General features: G+C 42.9%; 1 protein-coding gene and 1 long non-coding RNA gene across 2 annotated transcripts in view; one reads left to right on the top strand and one right to left on the bottom strand.

Annotated features, from left to right (window-relative positions):
- The window catches only part of LOC125306426, a 14,797-nt gene extending 7,090 nt beyond the window's left edge, over window positions 1–7,707 (bottom strand). Inside the window, exon 1 of the long non-coding RNA XR_007195561.1 lies at window positions 7,505–7,707. This is a non-coding gene — a long non-coding RNA (uncharacterized LOC125306426). The remainder of the gene's footprint in view (window positions 1–7,504) is intronic.
- Window positions 7,708–7,888: 181 nt separating this feature from the next.
- The window catches only part of nr4a3 (nuclear receptor subfamily 4, group A, member 3), an 18,849-nt gene continuing 6,737 nt past the window's right edge, over window positions 7,889–20,000 (top strand). Inside the window, 5 exon segments of the mRNA XM_048261789.1 lie at window positions 7,889–8,219; window positions 8,342–8,505; window positions 11,138–11,278; window positions 11,936–12,017; window positions 13,897–14,678. Of these exon segments, the coding sequence (XP_048117746.1) occupies window positions 8,470–8,505; window positions 11,138–11,278; window positions 11,936–12,017; window positions 13,897–14,678 (1,041 nt within the window). The 5' untranslated portion in view covers window positions 7,889–8,219; window positions 8,342–8,469.

Genomic DNA, 20,000 nt, shown 5'->3' with positions numbered 1-20,000 from the left:
TCATATAATATATTCATATTTCACAGAATTCATACATTCAAATTTATATATATTATGTATTTATATTTTCTCTGAACTGATTTGACTGATTCCTCATGAGTAAGTGGCTGCATGTAACCTCTGATAACCTTCACAATCAGGTCAGGAAGAACACCAACGCTTTGACATTTACTAAATACTTCTCAGGCATGAGAGTGTGTCACTGTGTGCACCACTATGTCAACACTCACACACAACATGCAGGCTCTCTCTCTCCTGCTCTCACATGCAGACACACACACACACACACACACACACACACACACACATTATTGTCATTACTGTCCATTTAATCTACTCCTATTGAAGATTTACCTGATTTTTCTGGTTGGGTTTACACTAATCAAAGCACGGTATGCACAATAGGATGAATGGCTGCTGTTTCATCATCTCTGCAGACAGCTGACTCACTGGTGAAGTGAGAGTTTGATGCTGCTGCACAGGTATAGCCAGTGATCCCAGGCCATGAGCCAACTGGGCATTCCTCAGCTTTGAGTCTGCGCTTATTCAACAGCCTGCCTTTTGCATACAGTAAACAAACATGTATCATATAGGAACCGTACACTTCCACAGCAATTGTTCGCTTACAAAAAACCCACCCCACCCACGCAAAGATGCACATGCACGCAATCTACTACCCCAAATACCGCAATAACGTGCCCTACCCTGATGTGCTATCCAGTAAATGCATCCATGAGTATCCATGACTCACACTTACAGTCAGCAATATCTCATATTGCTTAAATGAGGACTCTACTTATCCAAATATCACAGGTTCTAGTATTCACTCTCCTTGTCATTTTCTTTCATATTTGTTTTTATGTTCATTACTCTAATATTAATACATGGGCCATCTGTTGTTGTCTTTGAGAATTTACGTCTGTTTAATTTTTTTTTTAGCCTATTAATATTTTCTTATTTTTTATGTAAAACACTTTGGTGCAATGCTGTTGCTTTAAATGTGCTATAAAAATACATTTACTTGACTTGTCTTAAATAGTATACTGCTGTTAACCCAAACTCATATTTTTTAACCAAACATAATTGCATAAAGATGTTTAGGAGATGAGAACGATGTCACATTTTGAAGGGTGTTCAACAAAATAAATCATCTCACTTATGCCATGTCAAAAGTCTATTTTGTAGTGCACTGAAGCTGAATGCTGAAGCTACTTGGTGAAAGCATGTCCAGAAATATATTGTACCCGTTATCAAACTTTAGAAATACTACAGACACAAGGATACAAGGAAGTTTACATGCATATAGTTACTGGGGGGGGGTTGCAGTAGAAGAGGGGTTTAGTAGATTAAGTGGCAAGGGCTGCATAAGAAAGGTGGGGGAGGATTGGGATTGGGGGGGGGGGGCACCAACAAGGAGCACCCAAGAGCAACAGGGGCAGGGAAAAACTCCCTTGTGTGTGGGTAGGTGGGGGCAGTGTGCTGTAAGTATGTAGAGGATGTGTGTTGGAGAAGATCCTGAAGACAATGTGCTGTGTATGTAGGGAGGGGGGGGGCAGAAAGGCTAGGCAATCAAGGACATGGGTAGATAGAAATCAAAAATAATAAATAAAAAGTTCTATGGAGATGTGCAAAAGTTGGAGAAAGTCAGATATGTGTGTGTGTGTGTGTGTGTGTGTGTGTGTGTGTGTTTTGACGTGTGATGAAATAAGAAAATAAATAAAAGGTCTGTAGCATAGGGAGAGGGATGTAAAAGTGCTAACAGTCATGTAGGTGTGTGTGTGGGGGGGAGGGGGGGGGGGTCATGAGTGCTGAGGAGTGAATGAGTGCAAAGTCAGTCTAGTGTGAGTTCAGAGTTGGGAAATGTTTGAGAGTGCTGAGGAGTGAATGTGTGCAAAGTCAGTATAGTGTGAGTTCAGAGTTCGGATGGCCTGGGGATAAAAACTTCTCCTGAGTCTCTCAGTTCTGGCTTTGTGACTACATAGGCGTCTTCTTGATTTCAGCGGTAGGAATAATCAATTGTTAGGATGACTTAGGAAGAGTCCTTCAGAATCTTTTAGGCTCTTAGGAGTACTCTTCTGGAATAGATATCTTGTAGAGCAGGGAGTTGAGTTCTTATAGTACGTTCAGCTGAGCGCACTACTCTCTGCAGAGTACTACAATCTCTAACTGTGGAGTTCCCATACAGGTGATGATGCTACCAGTTAGAACACTCACCCGCTGAAGTGTAGAAGGCCTTCATGATGGATGTAGAAACTTTGAATTTCCTTAGCTGACGAAGGAAGTAGAGTCGTTGTCTGGACTTCTTCAGAACATATTGAGTGTTAACAGTGCATGTTAAGTCTTCAGTAATGTGGACACCAAGGTATTTAAAACTTGTGACTCTCTCTACAGGTTGCCCACTGATCATTAGTGGTCACACTGATGTGATTTGCCAGAGATAATAAGACGATATCAACATCAAAAAGTGAAAACAAACTAGCTTTTAAATTATGCACAAACCATGACAACTGCCTGAAAGATTTCCCTAGGTTTGGTGAAGGGGGACAGTCAGTTGGTCCGGCAGTCACTGTTTTTGTCAGAGTGAAACAGCATGGCCACATGCAGCAAAAAGAACCGTGCTCAGGACTGGACCACAATCTATGTCACTTGCAGACTTGCATAGACATGCTGGCATTTACACTCCTAGAAACTGACCTTTGGTGGAGCAGAAGTGTGACTCAAACAGATAGGCACACTCACACACTGGAGGTAACCTACACAATCAATTTGGGGAAGCCCCCAACCCACACTCTCAAAGCCTGGCAGGGGATGCTGGCCAAACACACACACACACACACACACAAACACACACACACACACACACACACACACACACACACACACACACACACACACACACACACACAGGTACAGTACATTTACATTTCTTCATTTAGCAATGTAAATAGTGGATGAAGGTAGTGGTGGAAGGAGAAAGATAGAGAGGGATGCCCCTGCTCTGGTAGCACTTGTTTTTTTCATTCTTCATCATTCTGAAGAGATTTTGTTTTGTCTTCACATCAAACAAAAATTCAGTGTTCTACAACTTCTGTTATCAACTCTTTGATAACTTATAAGGGTAAAGAGATATGCTCTCTGCAAAAACGTTGGTCTTCTGGAACAGCTTACCCTATACATGGGGTAAGAGGAGCCTAGGTATGGGGTAAGTTGGTCCAAAACAAAGATTTCTGGTAAAACATTTTTATTTTCTTAAAACAATAATTTAATTTCTACAAACAGTAACAAACACCAACATTTAACTGAGAATTTGCCAAATAGATTCAACTGAAAATTTGCCAAGACAGATTTAGGCCTAACATTTTTTGTTATATTTTGTTGTGATATAAGAAGCAATGCGAGCGGATAATCTGGCCCCACAAGGTGGTGTACAGGGCAAAGGGGCCCTATAGGCTGTAGACTCGAGCCTTGGGGCACCCCCATGGCCAGGTGGTGAGACGAGGACAGTGTTCTAGCCAAGACACATTGAACGATCACTCAGTGAGGTAGGATTCACAGTAGGAGTGGGTGTTGCCTGTGATGCCCATGTTGGAGAGTATGGATAGTGGGATGTGGTGGTTGACCATGTTGAAAGCAATACTGATTAATCAAGAAAGATGAGTACTGAGGATCACAATTCTGCTCTGGCTGGCTTTAAGGCTTCTGTCACAAACAACAGAGCTATTACAGTGGAGTGGCCATCTTTAAAGCTGGATTTCAGGGTGAGACCGGCTGATAGTTCTCCACATGAGTGGGAGCGAGAGAACGTTTTTTAAGAAGCAGTGCTACCCAGGCCAGTTTAAATGGAATAGGCAATTTACCAGAAGCCAGTGAAGCATTAATCACATGCATACATATACATGTATCACAGCCTACACATTGCTGTCTGCTTGCTGTATGTGTGTGTGTGTGTGTGTGTGTGTGTGTATAAGACAGGGAGTGTGTAAGTCTTGTGTGTGGATCTGTCATTAAATATCCTACACTGTATATAACTCATCTCCTTCTGATAATCTTGTCAATGCTTTTGGTTCAGACTAGCAATTTTACCTTCACTTTTAAATAATGATTCAGATAAAAAAAAGGTTTCATCTTAGGGTACACTCCTTATACAATCTCTTCCATTGCATCTAAACAAACACACAAAGATTATGCCATTATGTCCAGTTTTTGTGAACAGATGGGTTGGTCAAATATGCTTTCTATTTGAATATATTTTTATTGTAATATATTTTATATAATATATTTTATTGTAAGATTGTAATTTGATTGATTGGTAATTCAGGAGGGTTAACTAAAATTGGTTCATTATCCAAAGGTTAAGTTTAGTGTAGATTCTGATTCTATGCTAGAAGTGGTTCAGCAAGGTATGCAAATGGCTGGAGTCAATAATGTGGGATGGTATGGTGGCATTTACACTCTTAAAGGCAAGTCAAGTCAAGTCAAGTCACTTTTATTTATATAATGCATTTTTGTATGCACAGAGTGCAACCTAAAGCGCTCCACATACAAGACATTGACATACAAGACAAAAAATATGTGCCACAATTTCTATGGAAATTAACCATACAAATGTCCATGCAAATCAGAAGATTCCTATAAGCAAGATACATTATCCTGTTATGTACTGTATACTACTATAACTGTACTTCAGAATGATCTGCCATCAAAATCAACACTCTAATTAGGGCCCGAGCATCGAAAGGCGCAAGGCCCTATTGTTTCTGTAAGGATTGTTATTATTATAGTTGGGAATATCCTGTCATGCTTTGCCTTTTTTGAGGTGGTTCCCATGGGAGAAAACTCATGAAATTTGGCACACACAACAGGTGTCCGATAAAGCTGTTATGGACAAAGACTCGGCCCCGGGTGTGGCCTATGGACTCCACAGTGCCCCGTTATGTCACTTAGTCTCGTGTAGAGTGTGGCTACCCGACCCGAGCCCGACGGGTCCCGACGGGTCGGGTCGGGTTCGGACAAATATTTAGAAATTATAGTCGGGTTCGGTTCGGGTTCGGACAGATGGGGGCGATATGCATTGGAAGCTTTACGTTTAAAATTGCTTATTATGTTGGGTAACCAGCAGGTCAGACCTAACAGCTTTCTTCCTGTGTGCAAGATTTGTTTATGTAGCCGTGACAACGCATGTGCATTTCAGGCGGCATGTCTTGGGTCAAACAACTTTCATGTGTAGATTGCATTAACCACATTAACCCCCTCCCCCTTATGTCATTGAGTCTTGTGGGCAGCAAATAGTTTCACCCCCACACACAAGAGCTGGTAGGGATGTAGACCCCCCCACCCCCCTCCCCCAAGTGGGTAGGCTGAAGGGAGTTTTTAGGATAACTTGTTAATTGCTGCACTGCATATCAAAATGTGTGCCATAAATTGGTTACTTGAAAGCACATCATTGTACCCCACATATTTGTGGTGTAGCGCCACCTAGTGAATATCATCAGTGTAAATGTCACATCCAATATACAGTGAGTAAACTTGTTTCCAATGTATCAAACTTGCAAAAACAAATAGCACACACATCAGATACGTGCATTTGTGCACAGGTGAGTGCATTGTTGGATTCTGAAATGCCACGGGTCGCGGACCGCAGGTGTTCGGGCCCGCCATTGCCGCTTGCGGTTATATTCTTTTTCTAGTAACCTCAATGTTGAAAGTTGGCTTCTACCAAAACACCACATAGGGTCCTGCGTCAATCAGCCCCCTCAGGAAAAATATATTGCCATGGCTGCTCTTGGTCTTATTCGAAGATCAGACGGGAGGAGGAGAAATCCGTCATAGGGTGTTTTTCAGTAAATTTGAAGATGGGAGGTTAACCGAGCGCTCCTCATCCAAGCCATGGCGCACGCCAACCAAGCCACTTCTGATGCAGACAGACAGTGGGCTGAAGTTCACGGAAAGGGTATTCCCCACGGTTGTGCGTTTTTCATCACTTCCACATGCGATACAGAAGGCGCAGAAGGGGGTTGCAGAGGAAAACTATAGACTTGGTAACAGGTTTTAACTAAAAGCATTTCTCCGATGAGCGCGCAAGTGAGGCAGAACTTCCCTTAGCATGGCGGATTAAAGTCTCTTTCCAACAACTCCTACCAACTCCTCCCGAACTCTAGCACAAATAACTACTAGGTGAACAATTCTAAAACAAAATCGTCTATTCAACAGTAGCCTGCAGTCCGAAAAGAATCTCTGTTCCCTACGCAACAGATGCGTCGCTGTAGGCGGGAAACGCATTGATGTTAGGCTACAATAATAAATGCTCAAGTAGCCTATGCAAAAAAAAGACAAACCAGAAACAGAGCGCCGTTGCAAGTCGTGTGAATTATTCTTTATAATTCATTACACGAAATTACGCGAGGCATTACACGAAACGGCACAGATAGTTGTGATGTTTAGCTTGTGAATAAAAATACTGACACTACAAGTCAAAGCTAGATTCTCAGCGTCCATAGCGTCAGATTACGCCTGTCCCGTTTGCCAGTTTAATATCACAGTTAGCCAGTTCTCACTTCCATTAGGTAGGTAGCTCTTGTTACAGAGCGGGGGTATCATGAGGTTGTTCCCTGGCAAGAAGAAACGGGGACACACGCTTCCGCTAAAAATACCTGTCTACGACTATATTTGGATTGGCTGGATCACAATCAAATTTCTAAAATAAACGGTCCCGCCCCGGCACAATGAATGGAACTCTGCTATCACACACCGCCGTGCAGCCCACTGCTATATTTAGTATCGGCGCTTGCGTCAATCACGCGCCTCAGTGCGTCAAGCCCTCGCCCCGCCCCCGCCGGCTGATCATTGGCCAGAATTAGAACGTGGCCAACAAATTACGTGTGATTGGCTCTTTGATTTACTGTTAACTAAAGCTACAGTAACCTAATTTAGGCTATTTGTTCGTGTGTTGTGCCCGCCGCGTTTAATTTATTCGGCCATGCAAGATCGGGACTAAAATAATATATTACGCCCTTGTTTACTCTCACAAAGTTAATCGCCTGATCATGCACCACTACAGATGGCTAAAAACTGTGCAATCTGATGCGATGCTCTTCTTGAGAATCTAGGTTGAATCTTGCGCTGTCATGCGGTCAACAGGTGCGCTGTCAGCGTTCAGTCAGCAAAACATAGGCCATGTAACCTCATCAGATGGCCCTGACAGTTGAAATGCTATTGAATGGGCCATACATGATGAACAGTAAACACAATCGAACAACTGCAAAAGTGTACTGCATTCATGCCCTAAAGTCGCTTGTCTACAATAATCTCGTGCATGTAGGCTGGTGCACCTATCCAGAATTGAGGAGAAAATACGCAATGTAGCGCTAAGGTAGGCTTTATTGTCCCCAGAGGAAATTTTATCTTGGGCTCCAGCCACTGCATCAAAGACGAATGTAGAAGAATGTATCCTACCAAACGAGACTTTTGAGAAATTAGGCTGTTTGATAATGATGTTGAGGCCTACCTTGACTATAAGTTGCGTATTTTCATTGCGTATGTTAAAGTGTGGTCTACATAAACCACAGCGGCCGATGACATATTCTAATAGAATCATGTTAGAGTTCGCAGATCCCAATGAAAAGTCGGTGGTGGTAGCCATGTTTTTGCTTAGCCTTGTCTATGTCACTGACTCGCAAGCTCAACTCCCCCTACCGACAGCTCTCTCTCTCTCTTTCTCTCTCTCTAGCTCTTTCTGGCACGCGGGAGGAAGGCTTATGTGTCTACTGTACAGGGCTACACAGTGGACTCAACGTCACCCGCGCCATGACGTCAATGCGACGTCGTGCATTCCTAGCTCTCTATGTAGAAGCCACTCACATAAATGTGCTATTAGACTTTCCCTCGCGCAGCCTCCACATAAACAAAGGCACATTGCAGCTCGAGCCCGGCGCATCAGTCGCGCGAATACTGTCAAACGCGGACATCACGGAAACCCTTACAAGTAGCGGAGTAGGACTACGCGTGTTACTTTTTACTTTTTAATTTTTTTTTGGACAAGGGAAACAATACATTATATTTCTTCTAATTGTTGTTATGTCGATAGAACCTCAGACTTAAAAGTGATTATTATAATCCAGAAAAAAATATATAGGCAATATATTTCACCGGAACAGCCAATGCGCAGGATATTTTAAGGAGGTTCAAAACACATGTAAAGACGGAACCACTACAGCAATCAAGTAAGTAGTAGCCTAAAGCTTTTTCATTACAAACTCATTCCGAATTGTAGACAATTAATTTACCTTTGAAAGATGAAGTAATTAATATATGCATTGTCTGGACGCTTTGTTGCCTGGTTTAGTTTAGCCCTAGAAGAGAGCACTAGACAACTTTTCGTCCTTCGTGAGAACGCGGTGACCTGTTGAACACTTGGAGCCGAGCGGTGCGTCTCAGAAACGGGACCTCGTTGTGCGCTGTCGTTGGCAGCAGATGGATGGCTCTGAATCCCAATTTAATTTGCGAAAGGTATCATATTCTTTCCGGTTGTCATGGAAATGGGATGCCTATTCTACACCGCGGTGAAGCGGCAGTCGCGATAGGGGCTTGCGCTGTTGCGGGAAGCGCAGAACAGCACAGTGCGAGGCACAGCTTTATTACAACTGCAGAACGGTACTCGGGTGTCTGAATCACTTTTAGCTGGTAGCCTAGGCCTAGTTGCGTCCAATGTTAAATTGGTGCCGATTTATTTGAATGTAATGTAGGCTAGGCCTATATAATTTTCCTTCGCCTATGTTTAGGCTACATTGACTACAAGAATCAATTTCATTCATTAATTCATTCATTCATTAGGATAGCTTGCATTTATATTGACAGTAGGCCTATGCTTAGTTCTTGTATCACATTTCTAGATAGATAGATAGATATAGATACATAGGCTAGCCTAGATATAGCCTAGATTGATTGGCTGGATGATTGGTTGATTGGCTGGGGGAATAAAGACACACCTTCCTGATTTAAGCTATGTTAAAAAAAAAGTCTTGCAGTATTTTCATTACATGCTCTCTGCCGGTCTGCCTGTCTCGATAGACGAACAGACAGAAATGCCGAGTGTCATTAAAGGTCAGTTACTTTTTTGGGGGGTGAGACATACAGGCCTCTGGTGCAACATAGTCGCCAACAGAAAAGATCACCATTTGCATGTTTTAACCTTACAACATAAGCACAATGATTCAAATGCTGTTTAAGTTCAAATGACCTAACCATTGTGCCAACGTGTTGTGGAAGTATGTGCTAACTTAATAGCGTGGACTACAGAAGTGTGTGTGTGTGTGTGTGTGTGTTTATGTGTGTTTGTGTGTGTGTGTGTGTGTGTGTGTGTGTGTGTGTGTGTGTGTGTGTGAGAGAGAGAGAGATACTATCTCTCTCTCGGTGTTTATTACGTGTGTATGTGTGTGTGTGTGTGAGAGAGAGAGAGAGAGAGAGAGAGAGAGAGAGAGAGAGAGAGCGAGAGAGTGTGTGTGTGTGTGTGTGTGTCAAGATCTGTTCTTCTCCCTTCAGATTTACTGTACTAGTATATCCCTCCTTTCATTCTCCTCTCGTCTTCTTTCGGTCTGTTTGCTTGTGGGGACTCTCTCTGTCTGGCTTATTGGAGCCAGGGGCAAATGTTTAGAGCCTCACTTGCCGTTCTCTAGGTTACCGGAGCGCAAGATCAGAAGAAGTGTGTGTGTGTGTGTGTGTGTATGTGTGTGTGTGTGTGTGTGTGATTCGGACCGTGTAGGCTATATAACTTTTTCTGTGTGGGTGTGTGGTAGATGAAATTTCATGCTCCTCTTGTCATTTCTATGTGGTTCAATCGCTAGGTCTGATGGTGACGTGTGTCTTTGAAGTTGACGTGAAATCACTATGAAAGCGCTTGGTCACACGGGTTAAAATAATTTTATGCTCACGTCCGGGTGACGGGGGGCACTGCTACTCTCGGTAACGGGACTGTGTGCCTGCAGGTTTCAGGAAGAGGGCGCTAGACTCTTTTAAATACATCATGGTAGCGCGCACCCGGCTTTAGGGCGCTGGGGTGCATGCACTCTCTCTCTCTCTCTCTCTCTCTCTCTCTCTCGCTCTCTCTCTTTCTTTCTGTCACAAACACACACACACGCACACACACGCGCGCGCGCGCACACACACACACACACAAGCACGCGAGGGGAGACTTCGGAAGCGATCTCAGGTGAATGTCTAGCTTTGGCTTTAAAAATGTTTTAACTCGTTTAGGCAACTTTGGTCAGATTAATTGAGGTATTCATTTCCTACGTTCACATCCAGAAGGAAGGTATCCTCCTCACCGTTCCTATATTTGCGTGTGTTTGCCTTCAGTTCAGTAGCTTGTTCATTTTCTCTCTCTTTCTTTCTTGTTCTCTCACTCTCTCATACTCTCTCTTCTCTCTCACACACACACACACGCTGTGTGTGTGTGTGTGTGTGTGTGTGTGTGTGTGTGTGTGTGTCTGGGCACGTTTTATACTTATCTCTCATTGTTTTTGTATGTACCTTAAAATGTCTGCAATAGGATTTTTTGGTACTTCTTTATTGTAGGCTATATGTGTGGCAAGCTCATGTAATTTCAAATAATTTCAAATCATGTTTATTTTAAAAAATTAAAAATACCATGCACTTAATTGTTTTCCAATGTTTTCTAAATAAATTGTTTAAAACTATTTGGTAACTTACTTCTTCAGACACAGGGGAAGGGTTGTCTCCCGTTCCTTTTTGCATTCGTTTGATTTATTTAACTCAGTTTGCACTCCATTATTGTGCCTAAATTTGAGATTTGATGCCCCTGTTTTTGTGTACATTAAAGGGAATTAAATTGTAGATGTGAGCTATGCACATAATAGTATGTCAGTGCGGTGAGATGCGCGAGTTTTGTTTTTGGTATGAGGCTGACCGCAGCGCGCGCAGAAAAGCTGTGGGTATAGGGGACTTGGGTACAGTTTCTGTCATTTTCGTTTCTGATGTGAGTACGGCTTTCAACTTTGATTTTGTTGGGGCCTTATAGCCTGTGTCTTTCCGAGTCTGCATTATATTTTCTGTTGGTTTAAGGTTAGGCAAATCCACAACTTATATATAGATTTTGGTTGTCTTACTGGTTGTTCTGTTTTAGGCGCTGGTTCGGAAGAGCGCCACCAGCCCAGCTCCGACCCACGAGTACCGGACACATCCTCTGAGGCGTCTGCCGATACCCGAACCATCTCCCGTATCACTAACAAACCCACCACAATTCAGCGAGCAAAACTCACGCGAGGTAAGCCAGTCGATTGTCACATTGTACAGTCAGACAGAAAGTAAACGGCAAATGATTTGAGTCGATTAAAAATTATAGTCTAATATCAGTGGTGGTGTAAACGGTTGTCCTGGCATCTGTGTATTTTCTTGTAATCATCATGAAAACGGGCTCCCCAAAAGTGTGCTGAAACGAGTTACAGCAGAAAATGGGTGCAATGTGCTGAAAAGTTGTTGACTATAATTAACGGAGGTATTTGGAACTGAAAATATCAAGAATAGTAATATAGCAAGTCGTTTGTGCAGAACGCCTACACGTGTGTTTTGTTTTTATCAGATCGTCTGCGGGCGCATGAACGCATTTTTGTCTCCAGGCTACTCACCTGCAACATCAGGCAATAGTCGGCTATGTTGCACGCATATTTGAATAACAATTTGCATTACAATATATTGACAATATAATTTCTGAGTCTAGTGTTGTCATATTTAAGTATAGGCAATACATTTTAACTAAATTAGGAGAGCAAAAAAAAATGTGTGTGTGTCTAAGAACGTGCACTGTTGAACTGATTAACCAAGTGTGTATTTTATGAAGTTTATAAGCGCGGCGTGCTTTTGTGTGTAAGGGTGGATGAGAAAGACGGTATTGATTGTGTGCCGTTCATCTTTCGTTTATTAGATCTATGGCATTGAAGCGATGAGCAAACACGCGCACTTATGGGAACAACTGCATTTTGTCCATCTAAAATGCACTCCCCGAGGTTAGAGCCTATTTTATCATGTAAATCTTATACACATGCACAGAATGTTTTAATTCACTGCGCATTGGCTAACAAAAAATGGCTGTTTCTTTTTCTGATGTACACACACACCTCTGACTTGTTTGGTAAAGGCAAATTATCTCTGGATTTTGTGTTTTGTCATCAATTAAAGAAGATAGCCTAACACAAGCAGACAGATACACTTCCACTCACACACATGCACCTCTCTCCGCCTGTGCACGGTGTTTCGGGGTTGTCAGTCTCTAAATTGTGTTTGTTTGTGTGTGTGTGTGTGTGTGTGTGTGTGTGTGTGTGTGTGTGCTTGTGTGTGTGTGTGTGTGTGTGTGTGTGTGAGAGAGAGAGAGAGAGAGAGAGAGAGAGAGAGAGAGAGAAAATGTAGGTGAGCCTGAGCTTGTCTTTGGTCTGCATTGTTCCCACTGAAGGTTATGAACTTTGACCTTAACATGACTGGAGCTTTTTATAGATCTAACATTATACAGTTTCAGAGAGAAACTGTCTATGTGTGTTACCCCTCTCTCTGTTGGGGGGTGCTGTGCAATTTGAGATAAAAAGCTTGCTTTTTCACAACCGTCCTCTTCACACAGAATCTGCTGTGATGTGCTCCATGCTTCAGTTCTGTTGGGATGTACTCTGTGCTTCAGAATAAGCATGCACTTGCAACACACACACACACACACACACACACACACACAAACACAGAGAGAGAGAGAGAGAGAGTGTGAGAGAAACAGAGGGAGAGAGAGAGACAGGAAGCTCTGAAAAAAAGAAAGAACATTTGACTCACTCTATGAAGTCCCCCTATTCTAGATGACATCATTGCCCCTGTATCCATGACGACAAAGCCTAGTTCGCCCCCCACTCCTACGCTGACATCACACATCTGTGTTTACGTGTGCGCGTGGAAAGGGGAAAGATGTGTGGTGCGACGTTGTGAAGTGGGCACTATTGCATGCAGCAGGTCAAATGCAATGGGGAAAATTGTAATCGGCATGAATAACATTCATTTTTGCGTTTATTTGGAGAACTTTTGGATAATTGTTATTATATTATATTATTTATTTTTTTTATTGGAGGTGTGTGTGTGTGTGGGGTAAAGATCGGTTACCCTATGAGTTGCGGATTGTTCACATTTTTGGATTGTTGAAAGTGCGCTTAGTGGTGTCTACATGTGAGTCTACACGTGTCGCTGTGTGAGTGTGTGAAAAAAGCAAAGTTAAAGAGGCGTACATAATTGATAAGTCTGATTTTCCTAAACACACATGACGCGAGCGATTACCGAGGAGCGGCCAGACGACAGACGCGGAATATGAGCGTCAATGGGACTAGTGATGTGTGTACTCTTCCCCGCCCGAGAGATGAGCAAACACTGGACACACACACGCACAACCCCCTACGCACACTGCCGACTCAAACAGCTGTGCTGGAGGTGTGTTTCTGGGTTTCCATTATGTAATTTAGCTCCTGTAGCGTTCAGCGTCGTTTAGGAAATACCCATAATTATGACAACATGCAATGTTTTTTCTCCTTAGAAAAGAGTGAATTCGATATCCAAACATTGACTACACAGAGCTTGTTTAGATCATAAAAAGATTTCTAAAGATAGTTTTTTAAAGATAAAAAAAACTATTATCAGGAGATACATCATCAACATAATGTTATCATTAATAATAACATGCTGACATGGGAATTTTATTTAGCAGCTTTGTGTGTATGCGTGTCTCTGAGCACCAAGTACTACCAAACACATTTCACTAACTGCATACTAACACCGGGGCCTGCCAGCATCGTCCTCTCTAAATGCACAACTGAACAGAGGACAATCCACCAACCATGCTTTCTCTTACATCTTGCCTCCTAGAAATGCCTTGTGTACAGGCTCAGTATGGCCCTGCTCCTCCGGGGTCCAGCTACTCCTCCCAGTCCGTCGGTTACCACGGAGACTACGGCTCGGACCTCATGAACCCTGACTATGCCAAGCTGGAGTTGGGCGCTGGAGAGATCTCGGCGGCGGCCACCACGTCTCTCCCCAGCTTCAACGTGTTTGTGGAGAGCAGCTACGACCCGCCCAAGCCCTCCTGCCTGTACCAGCTGCCCATGGCGCGGTCCACTATCAAGAAGGAGGACGACCCGTACCCTGCCGGCCCGGCCCTCTCCATGGGCCAGAACGACGACGCGCTGGCCGGCAGCTCCATGTACTTCAAGCAGTCACCGCCCTCCACCCCGCCCACCCCACTCCCGCCCGGCCCACCAGGAGGCGCCTTCCTGTGGGAGGAGCCTCAGTCCCTGCAGCCCCTCCCCCAGCCGCAGAGATTCGCTCACTTCTACGAGCAGTCGCCCGCAGCCACCTACGAGGGCATGAGTTTGCAGGTGCGCCCCGAGCGCTCGCCCTCCGACGTGCACGGTCACAGCCACCCGCAAGCGCACCCGCACACACACACGCACATGTACCCGCTGGGCATGGCAAAGGCCGGGGGTCTGCCATTCCGCTCGCTGGCCACCATGGGCGGGTGCCCAGCACCCCTGCCCTCCCCTCCAACACGCTCCAGCACAGGCGAGGGGACGTGTGCCGTGTGCGGAGACAACGCCGCCTGCCAACACTATGGGGTGCGCACGTGTGAGGGCTGCAAAGGCTTCTTCAAGGTAAGGCTGATACACAAACACAAACAGCAGCACAAACAAACACAAAAGCAGATTTATAAACATCTCTTTCTCCTCTCTCTCTCTTTCTCATACACACACTCTCTCTCTCTCTCTCTCTCTTACACACACACCCACACACACATACACACAAACATACATGCGAATACCATAACTCATTAATGTATTGTATAGAAATACATACACTGCCACTCATTGAAAGGTAATCCCATTTCTAGAGTAGTTTTTGTCTAGGTTTTCTGACAGTATAAAACTCTGTTTAAACTATGGCAGCAATGCTGGGCTGTGCTGGGTTGATTGGAGTGATTAACCTGAATACCTGCAGGCACATGCACACACAGAAACAAATACACACTCTCTTACTGTCACTGTCACAGTAAACCACTAGATTGGTTGACTGTCTGATTTTACGGTTATGAAAGCTGTCAATGACATGCTTAAGAAACACTGCTCCTGATGCTCCTGAATGCACAGAGCCATTGCTGCTAGCATTCATGATATGTGTCCATTCTAAACCCTTTTTGGATTAAAGGTGGACAAAGGGACAATGTCACAGCTGAAATCAGCCCTAATATTTTGGGTTTGCCCTGTCCTTTTTTACTGGAATTTGTATCTAGCAGGTCATTATAATATATATACTATGTACAAGGATTAGAACCCTAGAACACACAGTGATGGTGTGTGTGTGTGTGTGTGTGTGTGTGTTTGTGTGTGTGTGTGTCATGACTAGTTTTGGCAGCCCAATTCAACACAATATTACAAGCTTGATTACAAGGTATGTCTCACTCCACTGGAGATGTGAGGAGATTTTTTAGCGCATACCAACGTACTACACCTGAAGAGCATTGACAAAACAGCAAAAATACTGAACATTACTGACAATTAACAGCTACGTCAGGGAACATCTGAATCATAGATATCTCTGCCGAACAAATAAGCCATAACACAAAATAGTATTATGACTGAAAATATGGCCAAACCAGGGTTAATAACTGAGCATCTAAAAACAGAGATGTGAAATAATTTGGGCTGGGAGCAGTTTTTAATACATTAGTGGGAAGTTAGATCTTTCCCTCAACTGTGAAGTGATTACCTGCTATATAGCTAAAAAGGAACATACACAAAAGAATAGCTGTATGGAGTATGTATGCATGAATGAAATACTGTCTTTGGGGATTTAGGTTTAGCATTGAGACAGCATTCATTTCACTACAATGAACTGAGGGAGTGACAAAGAGACAGGCGGGGAGAGGTGAGGGAAAGATAATTGAATCTTGCCTGTGGTCCGCGACAGAAATAAATTACCCCCCTTTTCAATTAGTTTCACAATTTGTTTTTATTTAGTAATTAATAAAAGCAGGGGTGGGATGCCAGAGGCTGCAGTAACAATCACACACACACACACACACACACACACACACACACACACACACACACACACATATATATATACATACACATGTACACACACACACACACACACACACACACACACACACACACACACACACACACACACACACAGAGAGAAATTATTGTTAACTGTTACTAAAATTACGATGTACATAATCACAGCCACTATAGCACACACACACACACACACACACACACACACCTCTGGCAACACATGAAACTGGGTGTCTTGCCAACACATCAACCAAGTTTGCCCTGAGCAGCTCTCTCTCTCTCTCTCTCTCTCTCTCTCTCTCAACTCAAACTTAAAAAAGCTTTCTTAATATGACAGTTGCAAAACATTCAAAGAAATATGTAACAACAACTCAACAATCAGAAATAACTACTAGCAAGGAGCTTGCACTCTGTTGTCCAAAAGCAAAAATGTGCATGTCTGTCTCCTTAACTGGTAATGGTCATATTTTCACAAATCTCCAATCGTCTGTCCTGTCTGTTATTCACTTGGCCCACCACACTAATAGTCTGAACAAGAAAATGCATTAAATGGATGAATTTTAATTTCTGAAATGTGGTGGAGAAGCTTTTTAGCTGTTCACTCCATTCAGTAGGCATTTTCCACATTCAAAACCAATTGTTTCCTGTGGATCTGTTGTAAATCCACAATTCTATACAATTAATTACTTTAATGGACTACTCATACATATTAAATATTTTAAATGTAAAATATGCAGACAGTATTTTTTGTTTAATTTGGCGCTAGCGGAGGCACAACAAGTAAGAAGATGATTTTGGATGAATCAAATCAGATTTCACATGAGTGTCACTAATGCATTCAATTATTCCATCATGTGCTTTTCAATATTGTTCCTTTCATGCAACATTACCATTCCCAAACATACCACCATATTCCTCTCCTCTAAATCTATCCATCCGACCACTTTCTTTTCTAGATTCTCTTATTCTGTCATTTTGTTGTTTCACTGATGACTCATCCTCTCTCCCACACAGACACAAAATGCCGCACATAATGTTTCTGAATGACCAAAAACAGTTAAAGATAACATTGGAAATGCAGACATGTACATGCACAAATTCACACACTCACACTGAGAGAGAGAGAGAGAAAGAAATAATGACTGATAAAAAGATGAAATGAAATTCATTTTCACAAATAATGTATAGCAGTGAGTGATTAGACCCAACTATACTGCCCTCTGCCCAGTGAGAGAACTACATGCATCTATAGATTTATGAGCTATTGTGTGGATATATAAAGCAAGGTCCTGTTAGACAGCAATCCTACACACACTCTGATACAGGTCATTTTGTGTACATTGTGTACACTCATGCATGTGTAAACACACCAAACACATACACACACACACATACACACACACACATGCACACACCCCACACACACACACACACACACACACACATGCACACACACACACACACTCACAAACACACACACACGTGCATGCACACACACACACACAGTTATTCACTTGGCCCACCACACTAATAGTCTGAACAAGAAAATGCATTAAATGGATGAATTTTAATTTCTGAAATGTGGTGGAGAAGCTTTTTAGCTGTTCACTCCATTCAGTAGGCATTTTCCACATTCAAAACCAATTGTTTCCTGTGGATCTGTTGTAAATCCACAATTCTATACAATTAATTACTTTAATGGACTACTCATACATATTAAATATTTTAAATGTAAAATATGCAGACAGTATTTTTTGTTTAATTTGGCGCTAGCGGAGGCACAACAAGTAAGAAGATGATTTTGGATGAATCAAATCAGATTTCACATGAGTGTCACTAATGCATTCAATTATTCCATCATGTGCTTTTCAATATTGTTCCTTTCATGCAACATTACCATTCCCAAACATACCACCATATTCCTCTCCTCTAAATCTATCCATCCGACCACTTTCTTTTCTAGATTCTCTTATTCTGTCATTTTGTTGTTTCACTGATGACTCATCCTCTCTCCCACACAGACACAAAATGCCGCACATAATGTTTCTGAATGACCAAAAACAGTTAAAGATAACATTGGAAATGCAGACATGTACATGCACAAATTCACACACTCACACTGAGAGAGAGAGAGAGAAAGAAATAATGACTGATAAAAAGATGAAATGAAATTCATTTTCACAAATAATGTATAGCAGTGAGTGATTAGACCCAACTATACTGCCCTCTGCCCAGTGAGAGAACTACATGCATCTATAGATTTATGAGCTATTGTGTGGATATATAAAGCAAGGTCCTGTTAGACAGCAATCCTACACACACTCTGATACAGGTCATTTGTGTACATTGTGTACACTCATGCATGTGTAAACACACCCAAACACACATACACACACACACAGACACACACACACACATGCACACACCCAAACACACATACACACACACACACACATGCACACACACACACACACTCACAAACACATGCATGCACATGTGCATACACAAACACTGTCTGTGTGTGTGTGTGTGTGTGTGTGTGTGTATGTTTGCATCTGCGGATGTGTGTAGCAGTTTGTATGTTTGCGTTGTCAGGTTGATAACCATGTAAAAGTCAATGTAATAGTTGTTCAAACTGACTGACCCTAACATACCCGCTGTCTTTGGACCTATATTTGCATAATCCTTGATTTTCTTCAGAGCATAATCATAATGAAATAATTACTCTCGTACTTCGCTTGTGCGCACTGAAGCGCTGGATGTGTTAATTAAATTAACTGGTCCATTCGCGATGCATCTTTATCAAATAAGAAAAAAAAAAACATGATCGAGGGCGTGAGTACAAGCGAGACAGAGAGCGAAAATGCGCGCATTGTGTGTGCAAAGGAGACCGACCCTTCATATTAGATTAGTGCTGAGAGCGTGCAGAAGAGCTGCATCCTGTTCATCTCATGCAACTAATGTCACCTAATAAATCACATAGGCCTACTTGGTTGGGGTAGTATCTCTATTTCGCCCACTTTTAACATCCTGGTATGTTAAGCTTTTTCTTCACCTGTTGCTGATATTGGGGCCGGAAGAGGTCACACCGGAAAATAACTCTATTGGTATCGGGGATAAGTATACACGTACAGTGATCAGATTGATTTACCGGGAATAAAGAGAGAGCGCGCTTTAACCACGTGCGATATGGAGAAGAGCCGGACATTTCCGACTCGAAGCCTAATTCGTTTAACGTCCATCCATGAAGTAGGCCTACAGAAACAATAAGCACATTAATATATCATAAAACCACCCCTCTGTTGAATACATCAACCTGATATTTATCTGTAAGGGAAATTAACACTTCGCAGTGAACTGGTAGCTAATTCAATTAGTTCTCTCCAAGCGGGTATTTTATTGAATTAGCACGATAAAATGGGCTACAGATGGAGCTCATTAACTCACCGTTTTGTTTTTCTTTCTAAGTTTTTACTGGTGTGGGATGCTTAAAGACATGTAGGTTTACGCGCGCCGGATCAGGAAAGACTCCTTCCTTTTGACTCGAGGAGTTCAGGCAATCACAACCCCAATGCACTTCTTTTGGGTTTCAATTGAAACGGTGTTAAGTACAGGCGGTGAGCTTCTGCAGATCTATTTGATTTCATTTTAATAAGGTCAGTGATAATCGCGGGGCCCCGGCCATGGAGAAAACAAGTCCCGCAGGGCTCGTGCAAAGGCGCGAGCCGCTAAAAAGCCCCCCGGTGGCGCGAGCTGGAGACTGACCCGCGAGCTTCACAAACAATTCTATCACGCGGGGCTGCCTGTCTCTCGGGAGCGGCTTCAGCACGAGCTGCACTGATCCTCATTGTCAGCGGCTCTCGCTAATAAAACTGTCCCTCCTGCGGGCTAAGCATG

This window comes from Alosa alosa, chromosome 13 (genome assembly GCF_017589495.1).
Source record: "Alosa alosa isolate M-15738 ecotype Scorff River chromosome 13, AALO_Geno_1.1, whole genome shotgun sequence".
Lineage (NCBI taxonomy): Eukaryota > Metazoa > Chordata > Actinopteri > Clupeiformes > Clupeidae > Alosa > Alosa alosa.
This window is presented reverse-complemented; position numbering and strand designations above follow the sequence as displayed.